The sequence below is a fragment of the Adiantum capillus-veneris genome, chromosome 17, assembly GCF_014529385.1.
Source record: "Adiantum capillus-veneris isolate H3 chromosome 17, ASM1452938v2, whole genome shotgun sequence".
In the NCBI taxonomy this organism is placed as follows: Eukaryota; Viridiplantae; Streptophyta; class Polypodiopsida; order Polypodiales; family Pteridaceae; genus Adiantum; species Adiantum capillus-veneris.
Window position 1 is genome coordinate 67882899 of NC_140947.1, and position 23999 is coordinate 67906897.

Here is a 23999-nt window from a genome sequence, read left to right on the forward strand (position 1 = left end):
ACCAAAGTAGGTTAAGTTGCAACCCTTTTGCTCGATTCAGTTACCCTCTTTAGTAGCTCTTTGTCGTATATGGAGCACTATGGGACACAACTTGCTTCTTTCCAATGAGCTATTATTGGTGCCTATCAATAGGTTATACTCATTTTCTCGTGTCACCACAACAAAACCCAAGGCGACAACAATCACAACCAACTAACCAGCTGCACTCCAAAATCTATCAAATTTATGTACGGCAAAGGCCCACCAAGCGAGACTAGTTCATTGTTCTAAGATTGGAAAGAGGCCTAAGCATGCTGAAGTGCAAACCGAAGCCTGCACCGTGTGGAAGCCTTCTTACGGCAGGCTCTGGACTCTCGAGAGCGGTCAAAATGTCCGGACGGGTGTGAATCTCTCTCTCTCTCTCTCTCTCTCTCTCTCTCACACACACACGCGAGCACACAAAGAATCGTCCTTCACACTTCGGTACCTGCATGCTATCGCTTCACGCAACCTCTTCGTCTCTCCCCGTTTCTTCGAGTCTGTATATGCTCGCCCCATCTTCCCTCTCCAGTGTCTCCACACTCACCCAACGAGCCAACACCCACACCGACACAACCGCGGGCTGGCACTTTCTGCGGCTTCTGTCGGGCTTGTCAATGTTATTTTCCTCGACGTCTAACAGCCGCCCCCATTTCCGCGCGGCCTGGAGACTTGCGGAAACGCATCTGCATAGCCATACCAGGGTTTGCAGGTCTGCTTTCTTCTGCCTCTGTGCAAGATCGTCGCAGATCTGACCAGAAGGTATTCGAAGTGAGGCTCTCACAAACGCAATCTCTGCAGAAACTGACGTTAGGCCTTCTGAAGATGATGCCCAACGCAAGGAGCAATGGTGGCTTTTTTCCTGTGCCCAAAATGCCGAATCAAAGGCCTTTCAAGCCTGTTCACCCACAAGGCGTCCAGAGTAGCCAAGGCAGATTCGACGTGACGTCCAGGCGACCCACAAGCAACTGCTCCAGCTTTGGTAGAAATGCTTCACAAGATGTAAGCCCTTATTTGGCTTTCGGACTCAATATTAAGCCTTTTACATATGGTTATCTCAGTCCACTGACATGAATAGTATCTACAGACCTGCATCCGAAGGCCAAGTTCCTGCCTATGTATGCTAGCTTGCAGTAACATAGGCTGGAAGCTATGTTTTGTGCATATAGTATCAAATCTAACTGGTTGTAATTTCTGATCTTGGATGCTTGCAAGTTTTTCGAAGGGGTATTCACATATTAGAATACCTTAAGTTGCATCTTGAAGCCTCACACTTATCATGGCTTGCATTGTTGCAGTTTGGTAATAGGAAAAGGTGCTTCACCGCAATGGACAGGCACCACCCAGTTAACTCGGGCATGCGAACAAGCATAATGTGTCCAACCACTAGCTTCCCACAGCCAGATAGACAGAACCATAAGGAAGGGTTAAAACCTTTCAACATGGCAGGGAATTTTTTGAATGGGGAAGGTGTTAGAAATTCCCATTCGATGGTGCAGAATGGAAGGCCCATGACAGCCCAACGGCTCGAAGGACCACCTCACAAGAAGCACAGAGGTTGGGACAACAACAAACCTGCAACTGCACAGCAGTTTACCTTTATTAAGAGCCGACAAGGAACATTGAAAGTCTTGCTTGATGAACCAAAGTGGATGTACCTTAATCATCATGCAAAAATGAGTGGCCCTTATGCATGGAGACAACTACTTGATGGGTTTCAAGCTGGATTTCTTCCACCAGATCTTGCTGTACATGAAGTTTGCGAGGGTAAGGTTATTGAGTCAGGGGCGTTGAAGCAGTTGGTGGAGAGTGCTCGAAGTTGTAGTGGCTTCAATGGGGTTCCTATTAGCAAGGAAGCTCCTTGCTGGCAGATGTCTAGAAACTCTATAACTTCTTCTGGAATGCCTCACAAATCACATCCAGTGGCGTTGCAAACAGCGCACCCATCTGCTGGAGACTCTACAAGGTTTCAGCAGGAGTGTGTGTCGAGTTTGGGGCCTATTGTTTCTCCTCCAATGAAGGTCCAGGTGTGTGCGTGTTGTTTGTACATATCTACGTTTGAGGGTAATGAGTTCTCTGCAAAGGACTGTCGAGTGTCCATGTTTTAATTTGTGACTGGTGATGTGGTTTGTGAAGGTTTCTACAGAACATTCGCCTAGTGGCGATATAAATGTGGATTGTCCTCCTGGGTTTGGAAGACCCACCAGTCAGCTTTCCGATAGTTCAAATTTTGTTGTCACCCCTAATTCTGTTACCTCAACGACAGGAGCCCAAAACTCTGTGCAAACGAGCACCTCATCAGGGATAGATTTTGAAGGATTGATTCCGCCTGGTTTTGAAGCAGTGGCTGCATCACTTGTTTTGTCAGATCACCAAGCAAAGGGTCAGTAGCTTATTTCATTATCTCAAAAATCCTTCTTAATGTTTTTTCTGGACTTGTCTTAAACCATTGTTTAATGTCACACTACAGTGGCTGGGGTTTCTGAAGAATTGGCGAGCAAGAGGAAAGCTCCTGGGATCAAAGATACAGCCTCTTTCATTCAGCAGAAGCTGCATGTTGCTGTTCTTCAATCTTATACTGGGCTTGTTCTTGAGGCTCAGCTAGCAAACTCACCATTGAGTACACATGTTAAGGGGTGTACAACCGAGCAATTTCTTCCTTTGCAGCTTCATTTTGGCCAACAAAGGCTGAGGAATGAGAATGCGTTCAATCAAACTCAGAATCCCTTGTCTAATCACACTCAGAATCCCTTGGATTTGCAGAAGCGTGCACTTCCAGCAGCTGCTGTTTGTGTTGGGCTGCCTGTAGGCAAGTCGGACAATCAGAAGCTCCCTCCTGCTCCTTTGAAAAGTGGTGAACTAGCTGTTCATACTGCATTAATTTCTGGACAAACAGGGGAACAACTTCCTCTAAAGGGGCTGCCTGATAATACCGTTTTGAGATGTCGTCCCTCAGGACTGGTGAAGCCTATGCTGGAAGCCCCCAGACCTCACCAGCCCATGGTGGAGGATGAACCTCCTCCACCTGGTGTGGATGATTATTTTACAGCCAGGCTTGTGAAGGCTGATTGTGAACTGAATGGTTGGTATATGAGTGCAGGCTTGCATAGCAATACGGTAACCAGGCCCACTATAGACTTAAAGAAGCCTAACCCTGTTATTGATTCCTTGGCACTGATACGTAGGGAGCTGCTAACAGCCATGAAGAAAAATTACTGTAATGTTATCTTGAGAGCTCTAATCAGCGAGCAGTTAGACTGCTGGCTTAAGGATGTGAAAAAGATTGTTGTTACAGAAAATAATAATCCGCAGAAAAGTTTTGACGGTGGATCCAAACCTGAAGGTTGCAACGGACCTAAGAGAATAAAAAGGGAGTTGTGGACGTCAGTTAGTCGTTGTAGAGGGGAGGCGATGTCACAAATCAGTGCTGAGGCAAGGAGCGACACACTTGAGGCAAGGAGTGACACTGCAGGAATGGTCAAGTCCAAGACTGTTGCCCTTGCTTCACCTCCCAGTAGTCACAAGATGGTAGTTGGATCAGTGTCCGGTAGTCAAATGGATGATGGTTTGGATGCATCACATAGCAAGCTGTTTCCCTTTATCATGAAGGCACAGGAGATGCTCCGCAATATTGAGAGGGAAGAGTCTGCTTTGCTGCAGATTAATGAAGCTTCTGCTTCCCAATCCAAGTCTTCCAGCCTGTCAAGTAGCTGTTTGGAAAGCTCATTAAACTCTCAGGATGAAGAGTATTTTGATAATGAGCATCAGGACGATGATGCTGATTTTGATCATTGGACAAAACCTAAAGGTAGTAATGATACTTCAAACATACAGTTCTCCTGAGTAGTACTTTCAATAAATTCCTTCCTTTTTTAGTAAGTTAGGATCTCTTTATTGGAATAAATCGAGTGTTTGCACAACTCTATTGTAGGTCCTGATACTGATGAATCTCCATTCACCACGTCTGAAAAGAGAAAAGAGCATGTCAAGTCTTTGAAACAGCTTATGCAGATTACTTCCAAACCTATTCTGAAGAATGCAGTGAAGCAGAAGAAGAAGAAAGTAAAGCATCGCAGAAGAAAACGAATGGAGGCTACGGCCCCGTCAAAAGCGTTTGTGCTGCCTAAAGACTATGACGGGTGCGCCCGAACATCGATCGACGGGTGGGTATGGCACAATTGGGCCCGAAGTGCCCATCCCAGTGAAAGAGTTAAAGGAACAGGCTACAACATCGATCAGGATGCAAGCAAAGGTTGGCATGCAAGCCTGCTCGGTGTGCAGAAGAGCATTCAAGCAGCTAGAACAAATCGTGCACAGCTTCGAAAACTAGTAGCATCCGTGGAAGGCTCTGATATCTTGAAGCTCACACAGTCAAAGGTGATTGGCTCTCTCTTTATTTAGGAGCTCTAATCTTTGTGACTTGGAAATTTCTAAAGTGGCTTCGGAATTTGATCGGCAGGCTCGAAAGAAAAAATTGAAATTTGCCAGGAGTAAGATACATGATTGGGGTGTGTTTGCTGTTGAGCCTATTGAAGCGGGTGATTTTGTTGTTGAATATGTTGGTGAACTTGTGAGGCCCAGGGTAAGCATTTGCAGTTGGCAGTCTAGCTTTTTCTCATAAGTTAAGTGAAAGTTCTTACGTTTTGAGCAAACCTGGTGTCTTGCCAGATAGCTGATCTCAGAGAACGACAATATGAGAAAATGGGTATAGGAAGCAGCTATTTGTTTCGTATTGACAATGAGACTGTGGTAAGTGATGCACAATAAGCTATGGATTGCTCAGCAGCTACAAGGTTTACTAATTTTTTTCATAACAGGTTGATGCTACAAAGCGAGGAGGTCTTGCAAGGTTTATAAATCATTCTTGTGAGGTAAGTTGTCTTAAAGTTGCCATGTTGAGCTCACGCCATGGATGTTAGTTTGAATTCGGGGCGTCTTTTTCTTGGATGTAGCCAAATTGTTTCACGAAAATAATCACAGTTGAGGGCTTGAAGAAAATATTTATTTATTCGAAAAGACCTATTGGAGCTGGGGAGGAGTTGACATATGACTACAAGTTTCCACGTGAAGAGCAAAAAATTCCATGCAACTGTGGGTCCTCAAAGTAAGTTATTCTGTCAATTTCAGCATTTATTATAGTTTGTATGTTATTTTAACCAGTCAACATATTTGAGTGTTTCACTGTGCGCGCACTTCTGTAAGCGTTGGTCTATGAATACTTCTATGTTGTCTAGAAACATGGGTAGCTGGACCCAGAACCTGAGTTTTACTTTTGTTTCCTCTCGAGGACAGGTGCAGAGGCTCTTTAAATTGATCTGTGAAGACATGGGTTGGGCTGGTGCATGCAACATTGGGACATGCAAAGCTCTAGACTGTCCTCTTCCTGCATGAAGGGTTTTAAGGTAACTTGATATTGTAGTTAAGAAACTAGACACCTTTGTTTCCTAGCTATGCAAAATCCTCATAAATTTTTCTACCTTTCAGCTTGCTTGCGTCTGAAGCAACTTGAAGTACCTGCACTCATCGAAATCCGCGGGTGCAGGCTTTTCTCCCACTTATATCAAGAGCTTTTTGCTAAGGTACTTTCTAGATTTGAAATTTATTTATCTTTTGATGAAGTTTTTGTAAGTGTTTCAATTCCTTTTGTATTTGCCTTTTCTCACATGGTCAGATGTACGTTGTATGTTATCAGTTGTCAATCAGTTGTCAATGCACTGTAGATGGTTTAGAATTCAGAAATAGTGGTGCTAAGTATGCCGAGTTTCTCAAAACCCTTGTTTTGCAACTGATTCCATAAAACTATCTGCTTTTTTGTTCTGCAGATTGTCTTTCACTGCCAAATACCTGCAATGGAGCCTCATTTGGAGTCCCAGCTACCCTGGTATACCTCTGATTGGAATCAATTTTCCTTTCCGTCCGGCTCATATGATTTATCCTTAGAATCAAATGTGCAAGGTCTAGTCAAAACACTCAACATAAGTCTGTTATTCTTACATTCGCAAATCAATTAATGATTATCTTGAGTGTCTTATTCTTTCTTGATGTGACTGCAAAGTCTGTGTCATAACTGGTTGTTACATTACTTTGGGCGTGCAAAATTGTCCTGGACTCTAAACAAACAGCAGAGAAATACCTAGCAGTTTCTTATTATGCCTGAGCCTGGGTCGTTCAATATCAAGAGTTAGTTGTAGACTCTGTTGACAATGATCTTTTAAAAGAAGTGAGCTTGTTTCATACCGTAGGAGAGCCATGCGACATTTTGCATTTAGGCAAAAGAGAGAGTTGAGGCTCTTCAAAACTAAGCACTTTTATGCTTCTTGTAATATTGTTCTCATATTCAAATTGCTCACTTATATGCTCAAGCCCCCTCTTCCTTGCGTAGCAGCTCTTCTAGTTCTTCGAGAGTGGTGACGGTGTAGCAGATAACAATCTTTTGCGGTGTGTTGGACATTATCTATGTTGGAGAGCTTCTTCCCACTATGCCTTTTGAAAGGCGCAAAGAAAGAGACCTCAAACAGAAGTTCATAGATGCTCTCTTTTTACTTGGATTACTTGGCATGCGACTATCCTTTTACCTCTAGAGGGCGTTTGCGAAAATGAGGTATGCCTTCGCTACTCTAAGGTATATGTTATAGTTATCTCTGCAGACATGCAAATTTCATATTTTCGTCCTTGTTACGGTTTTGTGTTGGTTCCTCATAGCTTTGGTGGGGTGGTCCTATCAACTTTCTTCTTATGGTATCAATTATTTCTATTTTTGGTTTATATGATTCTAGGCTTCATTATGGTGGGACTTTGCCCCCATCTCTAGAGCCAAGTACTATGCCTAGTGGTTACTTATTAGCACTATGGGGAATGGTTACATTTATCTTACGGATGACTACTATGAGATGAGTCTATACCCTTTTACTTTTAAAACTAACTTTTGTTGAAGGACTCATTGGATTCTTAAGGTGAAGCAAAGAGTTGCAACATGATTTAGACAATAACCAAGGGATCTAGCAATAAAAACGTAGACAATTGATAAGTGGGCTTCTTCTCCCTTATGTACATTATTTTGGTGGTTTTGTTAGTACTAGTTTCTAAACTTGTCATTAGAGGTTCTATTACCTTGGATATCAATCTCTTTTATACTAGATATTGGTACTTATAAAGTAAAATCTAGTAGTTTCGAATATTCCTTAAACCCCATCCCTTCTGTTTGTCTCCATGGCCCTCCGCGATCACCCTTCCACCCATCTTTGGGCAAACCTCAAATTCCTCCTCTACTGCACCAGGTGAGGGTTAGATTGATGGTGGCTATGCCTGTTTGTCTTGCATAGCTTGTGGTCATTCTACGCTTCCACTTGCCTCAACGATGCTATTGTAAAGTTTGTAGAAGCAATTACTACAGCTTGCACTTGCCACGCATGGCACCCTCCCCTTGCAAGCACACAGTCCCCTTCGGTGACGCAATCAAACGAGTGTGCTTAGAAAGAATACCTATGGAATGCTTGTTCAAGAGAATACATCTCAAAACCCATTATACTAGAACATAGAGATACAATACATCTAAAACCCTTTTTATTGAGCTTAGTTTAACGTGCATATGTAGAGCTACATATATCTTCGATTTGATGGAATGCTTGTGTGTGGGTTCGGAATATATTGAATGCCTCACGTAGATAATTTACATGTGAAGTGTCAGAGCGTTGCTAGGATTGTAGTATCAGGGTATAATAATATGCAGATCTTAATACGTACTTTAGCATGTTGAAAGTGATTGGGGTTATATATGGGTACTAGTTCTACCCTTTACGATAAAGCACTGAAGTGTGTGAAAGTGGTATGGGCTCGATATCGCTAGTACTTTTAACTTTACTTGTGTAAAATTGTGTGGAAATGCTATCGATTAATGTACCATACTAGTCCTATCCAAATTAGGGCACTAACGACATAAGGGAGGTGAGAGTATATAGTTATCTGCATAATATAGTTTTATAATTTTGTGAGTGTGGCCATTCACACAATGAGCAGCATATTTGGCTCTCAAGCATGTGCACCTACGTACATGAGGGCTGGTTGTCATGATTGTGCCCGCTTCCCTCGTCCAAAATGTCGCTGTCGTTCATTCAATTGCTAATGGAAAAGTAAGTTGTGGCTGCGTGATGAGCTGCAAGCCCATTAAAGTCTTAAACTAAGCGCTCAGCCAATACGCGATCCCCTTCGCCCATCTTTGCATGGTGCTAGCAAGTGACATTATGTTGTGACACCCTTAGTCAAGGTATATATTTTACTAGCTGTTGAATTTGGGCTTTTCCTATGCTAGCCAAGGTATTCACATGCTGTTTTGGTAAGGAATATGAGAAGCATAGTAGCCATGTAGTGTAAGCTATAATTTTTAGGATACTATTCACCATGAGAGAGAAGTTCTATTTGACTTTGTATTTTCCAAGTATCTTAGTGTACTTTTGGCCTAGTGCTTTTAACTCAACCTCTGCACTAAAATTTTTGTTGTTTGCTTTGTCGTCTTTCTTGATACTTAGATGTAGGGCTTGCTTGTTAGGCTAAACCATCACGTCTGAGTGTTGAACGCACCTTGTGATCCAATTAAATACATATTTGAAGTTAAATTCATATATGTGTTTGCTTTAAAGTTGGTTTTTATAATTTATCTTTTTTCTCGTTTTTTTGGGGATGGTTTGCACGGACTGACCAAATTAATGAAATCAACTTTGAATTTTCCATAATTTATCCTTTTTCCTATAATCTTTGGGATGTATAGTTGTGGGATAACTAAATTTATTTTAACCGAATTTGAGGTCCTTGTCCTTTGGTATTTTGTTGGATGATTCGAGTGAGCATCTCGAGCGGTTTATTTCGCTTCCATCACATGTATGCAACTCAAAATAAGTTTTACCTGGATATAGGCCAATTTATGTGGTCCTTTTAACATGTTTGAGAACATTAGGTGAGTGTCATTCCTTATCAAGCTAGGTGCTTTTCTACCGGGTGAATAGATTCAAAGCTTTTGCCTTGAGTTTGGACATTTAATGCAACTAGGATGCATGATATTCTATGGATATAAGCACGTCGTCTCTTAATGTGAAAATCTTGGAAGAGGACGAACATTGTAGGTAGGGATTGTGAATTTTCATACCTAGTGCTACCACTAGAATTTTACTTACAGGTTTATTGTAGTTTCGTAGTGTAATCATGCTTACTGTAGGGGCTCCTATGTCAAATTTTTTGAAAATTTCAAGTCATGGAATGTTGTTTGATCCTTGATAGGTTACAGTTTTCATAGTCCTTTGTGCATATGTGATCCTTGATAGGTCATAGTTTTCATAGTCGTGGAATGGTGTCTAATCTTTGATAGGTCATAGTTTTCATAGTCCTTTTCTGCATATGTGATCTCAAGTTTGGCATGCAGGGAGTGAGTGAGCAAAATAGAAGCAAGTTGCCCTAATGTCAAGGCTCAAGAGCATGAGGAATTTCCATAGCTTCGCATGGTTAGCGAGTTTGTGAAGGTACGGGCTTTTTTGATTCTTCAAAATGTTGAGGGTGACCTTAGTGGTGTAACTTAGGGTTCTTGTGTATGCATGTGATTGTGCTTTTACTTTAATGTATGAATCATAAATTTATTTTACGGTGTCCTTGGGGTCCACTTGATTGAGGCTTCACCTGGCTCTGCCATCAATCCTTACATGTCTTTGACACCTTTTATTTGCTCGCTTCTGTTCATTGCAAACCTATTTTTATGGATGTGGGGAGAGAGGGAGGCATGGTTTGGGATATTACCATGTAAGGTTGAAAGGTATGAAGTGCACGGTACGTTTTCAGAATGTAGGAAACGTAGCACTAAATTGCACGAGTTTTGAGTTACGTAAAAATTCATATGCCGTTATAAGAAAAACTTACCAAAAAACAATATATGATACTTTTAAAAAGTATAAACATACAAGTCCCCAAAATCGCAACTCCTTTCTTCGGAAAGGCCTTACAGTATAGGCACAAGAGACTTAATTACATAAGAGACTTGTCTCGAAGAAGAATAATTGAATATCCATTATTTTTATTTTGCGAGGATATTGGGTATACCAGTATAAGCTCCGCCTCCTCATGTGCAATTGACTAGAGGGTGATGTTATCAACTCCATTATGCATAGTGACATCTAAACAACACCCCCACTAATACACACCAGGTTTACTTTTCTAAGTTTGGGAGATATTGATAATTGATTACACGAATGATTTTGGAATGTAACTTTCTTAATGTATCTACGTACAATACAATCAATAAGTATTGCTCCATGCACCATACAATCAATAAGTATTGCTCCATGCACCATATGGTTACGTGGTACGAGTGGATCCATATGTTACACGTATACGACCTTTTTACCGTTCATAATGCCATTCTTCAATTGGAGATAACATTTTATATTATCATAAAATCAATTCAACTCAAAAAATTAGCTTTGCTTATGTAGAGGTCTTTTAAACTTGGCTTTACAAAGCTCCTCATGGTTTACGAGGACGTGTGCTTCACATCCACACTTGCCTAGCTAGACTAAACATGTCGAGAGTGTTACGTACGTATTTATATTCGTTCATGATGTCTATTGCTAGTGAACGATGACATATGCCTACATGTGGCTGTACACATTGCAACTCTTCATCCCTTTAGGTAGATACATTTAGATAATTATTATTAGATTTTTGAGCATATGTACAAATGTGTGGCTCTACCATCCTAATTTAGATATCAGTAGACCTCTTTAGACACATATATAGACATGGGCAGTTATAAAATATTTATTCATATACCTTGTCAAGGATTACTAGACATGTTTATTGCAATTCACACGTATGTTTAGCAAATAACAGAGATATATGTTATCCATGTGCGTAAATACTTCTATTCATGAAAGTGCACTTATTGTATCCATGGAAATAAAATTACCACCTATCTTTCAATGTTAACTTTGATAACTTACTATTACTTGTTTCACTACATGGTCCTCATGTGGTGAAAATAAATTTACTCTCATGCTCCTTAGGCCCCCTTAAGAAAGTTGCAATTTGTTCTTCTATGGATTTAGGAAATCAATGTATGCGCTCATGGGGGATGCCTCCATGTGTTTCCCAAAATGACAAATCTAGTGATTTTGTGTAGAATCGTGCCATCTTACTCATGTATCATCATACCTCCGTACCATGGGATACAATCGTTATGTATATTTGTGTATGTGTGGGTGCATGCATATATATATATATATATATATATATATATATATATATATATATATATATATATATATATGCATGCACCCACACATACACAAATATACATAACGATTGTATCCCATGGTACGGAGGTATGATGATACATGAGTAAGATGGCACGATTCTACACAAAATCACTAGAGTCTATGTCTATGTATATATATGTCTGTCTATGTATATATGTATATATGTGTGTGTGTGTCACAAATTGATGACGTGGTAGTTGTGTTCGGACACACGCATGCAAACTGTATGGACATCGACGTAGCAGGTTGTACGAAGTCTCCTTATTTTGCAGTGACTCTTGACTTGGCAAGACAATACGGATTTTCGAGATTTGCGCTGACTGTGCTGACGTGGCAGCATGTATGGATTTTCACAAATTGCGATGGTACTTTTTGCTTGCAGATTTTGGGAACAATTGCTTTTTGGAACAAGTTGCTTTTGGGGTCATTGCTTTAAGAACCAATTGCTTTTGAGTTTAACTGCTTTTAGGGCAACCCTTTGTAAGAATGAAAGTGCCTTAAGGACCTCATTTCTCGGAGGATCTGGATGCAAAGTCTGAGAGCGAGGACCTTGCGGGAGTTGTACTTTGCTTGAAGATCAATATAAAAGAAATACCGAAAGGGGTGCCAGTCTTTTGGGTCAGTACTTGTGGGCTTGGAACTACGTCGGGCCGTGTCATCTCGAATTGAATTGTGATTTTAAAGCTGTGAAGTGATTATCTCGAGTGTCGTGTCCGATTCTCTGCTTGGGGTGTCCAAGCTTGTGACAATGTGTGTGTATGTATGCATATACATCTACTTACATGCATATACATACATATATCATTTAGAGACACATACACATACATTGTGCACAAGTTTGTGTACACATGCACACACACATATGTTTATAGTTATGTATGTACGATGGTGCATGTATAAATATTTGTGTACTCAAAAATTTGTACATGGACTATGATACACCTCTGTTTAGAAAAGATAGGTTGCGTGCGTGTTCGGTATTTTTATTATGCGCGTCCTCAAATATTATGTACTTGAGAATTTGTCCTTGTATTATGATACGCGTATAACCTTGTAGAAAAGATGGGATGCGCATATGTGGGTGGGATAATCTCATTAGATACTTGTATTTTATGTACACATATGTCTAATTTTCTATAAGAATTCTTTTTACTAGTTATGACTATAGATTTAGAAGTGCATATACATATACATATACATATACATATACATATACATATATATATATATATATATATATATATATATATATATATATATATATATATATATATATATATATATATATATATATACACATACACATACACATACATACATACATACATACATACATACATACATACATATATATATATACATACATATATATATATATATACATACATATATATATATATATACATACATATATATATATATATATATATATATATATATATATATATATATATATATATATATATATATATATATATATATATATATAAGTATATGTATGTGCGTCTCTATACTTACATGTGTGTGTATATGCACAGATCGTGACATTTCTTTGAACATGTAGTAGATGTGTGCTTAATTGATCTCCTTAAAATGGAGGTATATGTGTTTGTGCATGCACACACGGTTAGACGCAAGTAGAGGTGTTTGGTAGTACATGTGTATCTTAACCATTGCATTTTGCAAAAAAAGCAAATCTTAATGTTGGATAACGTGTTTTTGTTGCTATTTGTATACAATATATATATGCGTGCATGTGCCCGTGTATGCATGTTTGTGAAGTCCTTTCGTGGCTTTTTCCCAAGGGTACAATGTATGGCGTTATTTCTTCAAGATAAAATTACGAAGGATGAGTGCTGTTTGTGCATCTATCTTGTTTTATCTTTTTATGTATATATTTGTCTAACTTCACCATACCTTTTTAACACAAAAGCCTTATCATAAAGTGATCATATACAAACATGCTTATGTTGACTAATTTATATAGATATTAAGTTTGCGTAAATTAAAGTACAACTCATGTTATGACTAATAAGTAGTTGGCTTTCTATTTGACAATAATATAGTGCAAGGGCCGGGTAGCAATGTTCTCTTATCGCTATTGCTCCACCATATCGTGTACAAGTCTGATGTCTTCGTTTTGTTGATACTAGAAATATAAACGACATGTGAAAAGCATACAAGTGTGTGCCAATTGCATGGTTGAGACACATACATTAATGCCAACTAGGTTTATGGATGTCGATACAAAGTGAAACATATATGAAAAGGAGGTGAACCTCTCCTTTGTATATACTTGATACAATTTTTTTGGTTTTTTGACTTGAGACGTTGAACATGTAAAAAGAACATATTAATATATAGAGGCTTGAATCCATGTATACATGCCGCTTACGCACAAGCTTGTGTCTATATATAATCTCTATATATGAGAAGTAAGACTTCATTGCTGACTTATGTATATATATATATATATATATATGTATGTGTGTGTGTATGTATATTGTATGTGTGTATGTGTATATATATATATATATATATATAGATAGATAGATAGATAGATAGATAGAGAGAGAGAGAGAGAGAGAGAGAGAGAGAGAGAGAGAGAGAGAGAGAGAGAGAGTCCATTGGCCCTCCAAAAATCTTAGGACAATTATGAAAATGCCCTTGGAATTCGTGGAAATATCCAAAATACCGCTCTTGTTAATGCCCTTAGAAGTTTATGAGAACTCCCAATATATCTCTTATATCTCCCAAACATCTCTCAAGACATTATGTTTGGCAACTGTTTTCAACAAGATTGGTTATCCACGTTGGATGATTGTAGGACTAAGATTTGTGATCTTAGTGTTGACTCGTGATCAAATAGTTCATTTTTTGTGGACGCAAACGATGTTATCTGTTGACTTATTGGTGATAATGTCTGCTTGAGACACTTAAATAGATCTCTATTATTAAAAAGAGGTTCAACCATATGACTTTTGTTGGAGCAATCCATCAAAATTTGGTACAATCAATGTTATTAGAATTGGAGTGGCATTTTGGTAATTTCCACAAAATACAAGGGTATTTTGGACATTTTTTCCAAATGTAAATTGTTACACAAGTGGAGAGAGAGAGCTCTTACAAAGTAATTTTCGAATGAGCGAAAAAAGGAGCAATGCAAAGTCTAAGAAGTTTTTGTGCTAGGATGAATAAAGAATGTTTTTGATCAAGTGGCACAAAGAACGAAAGCCTAAGTTTTCGTGATTTTCAAAAATCAATTGTTGATTTTTACATTAAAATATGTTAGGTATTGCACTAAATGTAATTCCAAGCGGTGCCTCAGAATAATAAAAAATTGGTGTAGGCATGTATATATACATTTTTATGTATATATACACATTAGTACATATTTGTATACGCGCATGTGTGTAGCTTTATTAGTCGGAATCGACAATTATGTTCGGTTCTTGCAATAATTTAATAAGATTATCGGAGTTTCCACATACACGTGTACTACTTACATTTACTTGTGTAAATAATTGCACTCGTGTGCTTATGCACATATTATTGTCTGTGTGTGTGTATATATATCTACACCACATACTTTAAATTCATAATAGTCTAAAAAGTTTTAACAGAAACTCGAAAATAACAAGCTCCCTATATATATATACATACATACACACACACACACACACACACACACACACACATATATATATATATCCACACACAAGCACACACATACATATACACAAATAAAATAAAAAATAAAAAACAAAAAATATATTAATGAAAATCCTAAATCTCCTTTAAAACAAGATGGAGCTTCGGGTGGTTTTTTTAAAACAAAGAAACAGACAATGAAGCTCTATATAGAGCTGTCCTTTGTATATGAAAAAAGTACCTTGAGAAAGTTAATGCGTTGTCTTCCTTCTATATGAAGACATGTTTTGGCATGTCGAGCAATTAATATGTCGTTGATGCTAGTATAGAATGGACAACTTATCTCAATGATATACAAGTCTTCAATCTTAAGCTATCAAAGGCGATGCAATTTTGGAACTTGCTGTGAATTCTTGTTTACACAAAATTCATCCTATGAATCTTTGGATGTGGGTATGTATAACGTGCACATACATTTGTGTATGTACGTGTGCACAAATATGCTCGTATAAAATATTTTCCATGCACACATACTTTATTATTACGTGGTAAGTTATGTTAAACCATGCGCTTTCACACTAAACATATGCTAAATATGTGTGGGCATCCAATGGTGTTTGAGGCTCGGATGGGTGCCAAAAGATGTATAGTAGCTTAGATGTCAAAGCCGCAAATGGACGACTATTGTCATACTTAAGAGTTAGTAGTTGAGTGCTTGGACCTATACACAAATATGGCATATGTATGGGAAGGTGAAGCTTCATAGAATGGACGATAGTTGTGATATTACATTAGGGAACTATGATATAACATCAATGGCTAGTGTCCAAGAATAGAGGCAAGATCGCGTTGTAGTCTTATGCAACTTTAAAGTTGAGTGTAGGTGTTAGAAACTGAAGTGATGATAGGGTTGTGTCGCACTTCGGAGGCGTTACGCAAATTAGGTGTTACTCTTTAGTGAAGGGTGTACACCTATGATAGTTGCTAGCATATGCGAGATATATTTTGAAGATATGCGAGATATATTTTGAAGATAGTGTTTTACGGGGAAGGTTATGGAAATTCGACCTACGAAATGCTAGCACTTGCAAGATGTGTAAGAAAGAGTTTTGAGGAGGAAGGTGATTGTATGCATCAATTGCATTTGGAAAGATTTTTGATAATTTTCAAGAGATGTGATCCTTTGAGCTCTTGTTCCAAGAATCTCCACGGATATAGAAAACTTGGTGGATAGAAAAAGCATCAATGGCAATACTTTGTTTCCAAGTATTGGAGCCATTTCATGGAGCTCCAAGAAGTATTTAAAACACCATCAGCCTTTCCTCAATTGAAGCTAAATATGATGCATAATGATGCCTATGGAGATACATATGGTATGCGATCCCATGGAAGAAATCCATGTTTTTAACTCATTCGTCATGACATGTTAATTTTTGTCAAACTTGCAACATAAGAACATGACAAGGTCCTCAAGCTGTTTATGTAGAGACCCTAGGGATTGAAGAGCTCCTTGCTTTTTGCTTACATAGACGTATATGTTGTTGTGAAAGTGTATGTATGTCCATACAAAACTACAAATATATATCAATCGCAAACATGAAAGGTCATAGTACATCAAGGCACCATTATCTTCTAATAGACTTTAAGTCGTTTTAGTGCGTGTGTTCCTTAAACAAAACCTTCTTAAATGAAGAGCTTGGTCGTTTTCATGGATATAATTATTAGTTATTTCTAAGAAAATGGGATTAATATTTAGAACCAGACTTCATAGTATCTACAATGTGGTTAGCTTGGGGAGTGTCTCAAGGTGTTTGGTTTGTGAAGCTTTACATTTGTTGCGAGGCTTGGTTGCTTTTACCTATGCAAATCTATCAATGGCTAAGATTTTTCAATATTTATGTTCTAATTTGAAAATGTAATTAAGTAATTGCTCTTTTTTATCATAAGGCAAAAGGAAAGTGAATCAAAGCTGTGGGTGTGGTCTTACGTCTTCAACTATAAAAGACTAATGGTCGATTGGATGCCTTCACCACTTTTGAGCATGATTTGGAAGTGGACACAACATGAGCTTCAATGAAATCATTTTGGCCCTTACAATTTGTTATTTACAGTTTGGCAAAATTGCAAGGCTTAACGGGAACAACCTTTCAAAAACTATCACATCATGGATTTTGAGTGTGGTTTGGAAGCGAACACAAATTGAGCTTCAATGGATCCATATTGGTTTTTGCAGAGTGTTCATTACATTCTTGCGATATTGCAACGATATACTATAATAGCCTTTTAAAAAACTTAGGTTACGCAAAGGTCTAGTAATTGACTTAGAAATTCCTTATGCATTATTGATAAGGACTTTAAGGGGATGGACGAAAAGTCCTTGTACGAGTAAGCAATATCTTTGCCAAATTTCAATGAGCTCAAGGATGTTCGAAATTGAGTATCCATGGGGGTGTTATTTACATTCTTGCAAAATTGTAAAGCTAAACGATAATAGCCTTTCAAAAACCTTCAATTATTTGACCGTCTAGTTGTTGACTTGGAAATTCCTTGTGCAATAGTGATGAGGAGTTCAAAGGGAAGAATTTTCTTCGAGATTTTGTTGGTGAGTAAGCAACATATTTCCAAAATTTCAATGAGCTTACAAATGCTCGAAATCGAGGTTCCAAAGGGTGAAAGTGTAACTTTTCTTGCAGTGCATGGGACAAAGTGACAAGGCTCGATGTTTGTTGGCTCTTGGGTGGAAGATCATATGTGCTAGTCTCATCACATTGAAGGATGAAGAATTCTCAATGGTTGTATCATGCTTTTTGAAGTTGAGCATTTGCAATTACGGTATTAGTGTAATTTTCAGAGGATGTGATACTTGGTTGACATTGACCTCTTAAGAACTTCTCTACTACTTATTTATTGAGCTTGGGAAAATGTTGAGAGCTCAAAGCATTGACGTGTCATCTTAAGTGTTTTGAAGGCCATAGAAAAGTCCCTTTTCTTTCTACATTTGCACAATTTTCACCTCACTAGTTGACTTTTTCACCTCTATGTGGATGTGGGTTATTTTGTGTGTGTGTGTGTGTGTGTGTGTGTGTGTGGGGGGGGGGGGGGGGGGGGGGGGGGGGGGGGGGGGGGGGGCTGCATTTCCCTCTATCCACAATCTACGGCTCTTTGGCGGTGGGGGGCCTTCTTGTTCAAAACCACTGCTATTTTGGCTTATCACTTGCCATGCCTTTGGCCAACTTGTCTCCTTTGTACTCTCTTAGAGAGAGAGAGAGAGAGAGAGAGAGAGAGAGAGAGAGAGAGGATTGGTGGTATGAAAGAATGTACACGTGTGGCTTGGTTTGATTTAGTTTAATGTGATGTACTCTCCTTTCAATATTGATGCATGTTTTTGTTTTTATCATCTAGGTATACAAGGGAATTAGCATGGATGTTGTATCATGATCCAAAGGTACACTTTTTTGAACACTTGACACTTTTAAGGAGTTGATTGGTATGCCATATTGATCATTCGTGCATTATACTAAAGGTTTTCAGCAAATTCGGGCTGATATAGGGTTCGATTCCCTTGAACCTATTGTTTGTTCATCACATATGCAACAAGATTGTCACTTCTTTGTGTTTTGAATGGTAGCACATGCATTGAAGTCCTCTTTTTTGTTTGGAAGGGTGCCTTGTTCTGAAATTGTTTCTCGGGTCCTATTATTGCCATAGTAAGCTATGAGTAGAATGATAACTAAATGGCTCAATGATTTCCAAACATACCATATTTGAAGGTTTTATGTGCAACAATGTACTAGTCCTTTTTGTTCTCTTGGTAGAGTCCTAGTTCATGTGAGTTACTAAAAGGAGGCACCGTAATACAAATATTAGTTAGGTTGAGAGAGAGAGAGAGAGAGAGAGAGAGAGAGAGAGCCTTGCGCTCGGTTGAGTTTTCCTCTTGATATTATCGAAGCATAGGTTGACATATAGCTTTGGATGTCCAACTTTGTGTAGTCATTGGTAAAATTCACTTCATGCATCAACATTGATTGTAGTGATGTCATATCATAGACCTCTTTTGAGTTTCCATGCACGCGTACACATCGATCTAATGAATCAAGTATGACTACTTGCACACTAATCTGACCAGAGAATTCATGCGACTACATGAAAATGCTCATGATGAGAGGGATCTAGAGAGGTTTTAGAGAGATTAATCCAACAGTTTTAAGATGTAAATCCTCTTTATGCATTCCAAGATTTCCTCAATAGGGGAGGAAACTTGACTTGAGAATGATGAATCCGAAAAAGCAAAAAAAAGTCTAGTATATTTGTAAGGCTTGAGTGGTGGTGCAAAACTCTTAGTTTTGATGGGTAACATTGATCACTTAATATGTAATCTAAATAAGAGGGTATAGATTATTGTGAAGCACAACACATTCAGAATGTTTGCATTAGTGCATTCTATGCCAGATTAGCATTGACAATGAGATGTTAGAATCTATGTGGGGTGTTGTATGCAAATGTGTATGTTGATAGTGTAATCGTATTGTGGTAGAGATATGTAGGGTTGATACATATGGTCACATACAATATGTCCACGTTACAATGATGTGAGATATCAATCGAACTAAAAAAATTTACGTGTAATCTACACGTGGGAAGTTCCTAAGTGAGAAGGTCTCAAGTAAGAATGCCCTTTATCGTCTAAGAGTAGATTCCAAGGTTTATACATCAAGGTGCATCTTTGTACACAATGAAGATGATAGTGTCGTTATAGATAGAGCATATACTTTGAAAGCACACTCATCCATGATCATGAGCTTGACATCTTTAATATCTCCTTTCTCATTTGTGAGCTTGGCTTTTTTCTTTTTCTTAAAGAAGAGAAATAAATGATGGAGACATTGGATAGAAATGTTAGAGAAAGAGAGAATCATGATCACATTATACTTGTAGAGATGATACAGAAGGTAAATTGAGCCTTGAGTAGACTCTACATGTGACCAAAATAAGACTACGTGGTCATATTGGTCACAAACCCAGACTTGTCATCCAAGCTTGAGCTGGGAACGTCATCCTCCTCGTTGCCACAAGAAATGGAATCAATGGATGTAGTGCCATAATCCCATCTCATCATGGATGTTTCTCTTATAATTTTGGCTCCCTAGTCTATGTAGTCTTAGAAAGAGGCAAATCCTTTAGAGCGGTGGGCACCATAGATTGGAGCTTCTTTACCTCTAGCCGTGAAAACTTGCACAATGACCTTGCGGGATTGAGTGCAAGAGATGTGGCTATCAATTTCCTCGAGCTCCATGTAAGGGTCGCGAAAGATTTTCTCTTCGGGATCAAAATCCTTGTTGAGACTTTTAAAAGTTTTGATCGAGAGAGATGGTTTGAGAGTGCCAATAACCTTCACCATTTGCTTCCAATGTTGGGTCCGTAGGACATGGAAAGGGAGGCACTCAATGATGGTGCATGCAGTCTCTATTTTTGCTAGCTTTTGCCTCTCTTTGAGGAAAGAAAATGGACCGGAGCAACAATCCATCGCTTGTGCAAGAGTGGCTTGCTTTGCTTCCTTAAGAGGACGGCCACCTTGACGTGTCGGCCTCTTCTTTGACCTCGAGCTATTGCCTCCTGTGTGATCGGAGGCAACAACACCGGATGCAATGGAGATCGATGGAGAAGTCTCTTCTCCCTAAAAGGAAAGATCATAGTCATGTATCACCACCTCCTTTGAAGCCCTTGGAACCCCGTTACGTGTATTTAAGGAAAGATCATAGTCACGTATCACGACCTCCTCCGAAGCCCTTGGAACCCTCTTATGTGTATTTAAGGAGAGTTTCTTTGCACGCTTTTAAGGTGTTGGCAAAACTATTTTTGTATTAGTCCACTCAACCTCCCAACATTGTCAAGTGGATGAGAAGGTGGGTGATTCTTGAGGACATAGTCTTGGGATAATATTTGCAAAACCATTTGCAAATTTTTTTCTTTACACACAATGCTATGTAAGGGCTTCATGAAGAGGGGGCAACGTTGTGTATACTATGTATTGTGGAGAGAGAGTGGAGATGGATATAGTTTTATAGCTGGAGTGTGATGGATTGGGAGCATGATAGAGTAGGTTGAGAGAGAGAGAGAGAGAGAGAGAGGTCTGAGCAATGGAGTAGGTTGGTAGAGGCATGAGCTTGTAAGTTTATGGAGAAGGAGAGGAGTAGATAAGCATTGTACAATAAGTATGTGCCACGGAGCATGATGCATTATGATTTGGTCCTTGGATGTGGAGAGAGAGAGAGAGAGAGAGAGAGAGAGAGAGAGAGAGAGAGAGAGAGAGAGAGACCTTCCAAGGTGTACTTGCCACTTACAAAGATCTTGAGGCTCCCTTACATGAGCCTATGAGGTATTCCATGTAAGGATTAGGGGGGATAAGAGAGAGAGAGAGGCATTCATGATAATGACTTGCTAATTGCAAGCTTGATCAACTAGGGTTAAGCAATAGAGACTAGACTATAATGTAGACCCAAATGAAACTAGATAATCAAGCGTTATAAAAGAGGCTAAAGAGTGCTCTTATATAGGAGAGCTGGAGGGTAGTACAATGTGTAGTACAAGCTTTCAACATCACCTTCCACCTAGGCATCCACATGTGTCTTAGGCAAACTAAGCATCCTAGTAGACTAGAGGTAGTTCCCACTTATAGACTAAAGACAACAAACCCAACGAGTCTCCCCTTGGGCTTTGGGTTATGATGATGACAATGATGATAATGATGACTCTGACCAACTCCAGTCCAGGAGCAATACATGACGTCTCTAATCTAGGAGACCCAACATCTCTAATCCAAGAGACAATGTATCTCCCCTTGACTTAATGAGGTCAAATACCATGACTACATTACAAGGGGTAAAATTTTTGTCATAGTTTCCATAACATCAGTGTAAACAATATTGATGCTGTCGATTTCTTCCGTTACCTCCTCTTCTACTTCAATCATATTTGCTGATGCTCGGTTGTTGCTGTTGTTGCTTCTTCTGTCGGTACTGGCTCCTCGATCCTTGAAGAAGCAATTTGAAGCAAGATGCCCAATCTTCTTGAAATCTTGCATGACTTGGAAGAGAGGCAATCTTTGGTAATGTGTCCTTGCTTCCCACACTTGAAGCATGCCTTGATGTTGTTGTTGGATGAGGTCACTAAGGCTCCTCCCCTTCTTGCAATGAAAGATCCTCCTGATGATGATGTTGGACTTGCATGTTTCTTCTCCTCCTTTTGCAAAGAACTGATCACATCTTGAAGCTTTGGCTTTGGCTCTCTCTCCTCCAGGATGGTGGCTATGTTTTTAGGTAATGCATTAAGAAGTGCCGCCACTTGGTCATCTTCAAGGATGTTGCACTTTAGGTAGGTGAGTTGTGTGAGAAGACTCTTAAGCCTGTTGACTAGGCGGGCTATGTCTTTGTCATGCTTCATAGTTAGCTTATATAACTGATGTTTCAAACTCACTCTGGAATTCTTGGTCTTGGCACCAAAATTGGTCTCTAACACTTCCCATGCTTCTTGTGCACTTTCACATTCCCCAATGAAATGAATGTAGTTGTCGTGTAGTGAAGTGATAATGATACCTAGTGCTTGTTCATCCTTGGCTAAAGCTTGTGCATTAGTAGCCCTTGTGTGTACCCCTTCACTCCTTTCTTGGTTTTGCTTGATGACTCCCCATATTCCCTTTTTTATTACGTAACCCCGCAGTTTTACCTGCCATGTGTGGAACTCGACCCCATTGAACTTTTCTATTCCCTTTTCACTCATTGTGGAGAGGTCTTATCACTCTCCAAGTACAATGTCTAACTTCGGACAAATGTGTAAAATAAAGTATACCTTTTATGGTGTTAAGGGTATCCTAGTAGGAGGTGAAACCGAGTCTTTGGGTGGGAGTGTTGCTGAGACATTGAGGCATTGTGTGACAACCTTCTTACTTGAGTGGTGCAGTGGGAGTGCTCCCTTGGATAGGCTTGGCACTTGGTGCTTAATGGTGCTCTAGAGGCCTCGGGCTCTCTTGAAGATCGTGGGAACAGGAGCCGGTAGGGCGGCTGGACGGAGCGCCTCAAATCGGAAGTGAACAGGGCACGCAAGACGCGAGGCGGGTAGGCCGGTCGGCTGGTTTGGTCGGCTACAAGCCATTGGACAGAGCGGATGGTCGAGGAGTAGTAAAGCGCATAGTTTGGTGCTTCTGGTCAGCTCGGACCCGACCGTTTTATGCAGAGTCGCTGAGCGCCGGTTTGAAATCCACCGGTTGGCACTTAGTTAGAGATCTTCAATGCTCCAGAGTCCCGGTTTGGCCCTTTCCCAATTGGACCAATTGGCTCTTACAAGTGGGTTCCCACCCGGAGAGAAGAGTCAACACACACACACACACACACACACACACACACACACACACACACACACACATAGAGTTTTAGGATAATGATTAGGTTATCAATTAAAAAATTGAAAACCAGAGGTTAATAGCTCAAAAACAAAGCTAAAAAACAAAGGATTTGTGCGGGTAATTGAACCACCAAAAGGACTGCAATCGAGATGCTTGAGGGCTCAATAGAAGGACCATGCTAAGAGCTTTCTCCACACAAAAGTGGCACGTCCAACATGTGCTAGATGAGAGAGAAATTGGAGCTCAAAGAAACTAAAAAATGCACTAAAATGCACCTAAATGATATGAAATTGATTAGCAATTAATTGGGATTAAGGAGATTCCCAACTAATCTAGCATAGAGTTGATGCAAATGCAACCCTAATCAACCAATGGAGAGTAGTGGCTCATTGGATTACCAAGAACTTGCTCACACATGAAGTGCTTAGAAAATTGATTAAGATGATTCTAACCAATGAGATTAGGAGATGCTAATCCCTTATAAGCTCTGATACCAATTGTGAGGATTAGGGGGGAATAAGAGAGAGGCATTCATGATAATGACATGCTAATTACAAACTTGATCAACTAGGGTTAAGCAATAGAGATTAGGCTATAATGTAGACCTAAATGAAACTAGATAATTAAGCGTTATAAAG

At 39.4% G+C, this 23999-nt stretch overlaps 1 protein-coding gene across 8 annotated transcripts; it reads left to right on the plus strand.

Moving 5' to 3' along the window:
* Positions 1-703: 703 nt before the first annotated feature.
* On the plus strand, positions 704-21276 carry LOC147437428 (uncharacterized). 8 transcript variants are annotated; one of them, XM_086486959.1, is made up of 15 exons: positions 704-1020; positions 1317-2045; positions 2155-2401; positions 2489-3826; positions 3950-4395; positions 4478-4600; positions 4687-4767; positions 4836-4889; positions 4971-5122; positions 5311-5420; positions 5503-5597; positions 5841-5899; positions 6404-6619; positions 9431-9527; positions 18366-21276. In XM_086486959.1, exons 1-10 carry the CDS (start codon positions 844-846, stop codon positions 5330-5332), a joined length of 3369 nt encoding a protein of 1122 aa, XP_086343085.1. In that variant the 5' UTR covers positions 704-843; the 3' UTR covers positions 5333-5420; positions 5503-5597; positions 5841-5899; positions 6404-6619; positions 9431-9527; positions 18366-21276. The 8 variants fall into 8 exon arrangements, with proteins under 8 accessions (XP_086343085.1, XP_086343084.1, XP_086343083.1 ...); XM_086486958.1 differs by lacking the exon at positions 18366-21276 and adding an exon at positions 11585-11924; XM_086486957.1 differs by lacking the exon at positions 18366-21276 and adding an exon at positions 11695-11924.
* Positions 21277-23999: the final 2723 nt, after the last annotated feature.

What these genes read in the sequence shown, in the direction of transcription:
- LOC147437428 (XM_086486959.1), top strand. Translation starts at nt 844, where the DNA reads ATGATGCCCAACGCAAGGAGCAATGGTGGCTTTTTTCCTGTGCCCAAA. An exon ending in GTAGAAATGCTTCACAAGAT is followed by an intron (nt 1,021 to 1,316) that starts GTAAGCCCTTAT and finishes GCATTGTTGCAG; the next exon opens with TTTGGTAATAGGAAAAGGTG. An exon ending in GTCAGATCACCAAGCAAAGG is followed by an intron (nt 2,402 to 2,488) that starts GTCAGTAGCTTA and finishes GTCACACTACAG; the next exon opens with TGGCTGGGGTTTCTGAAGAA.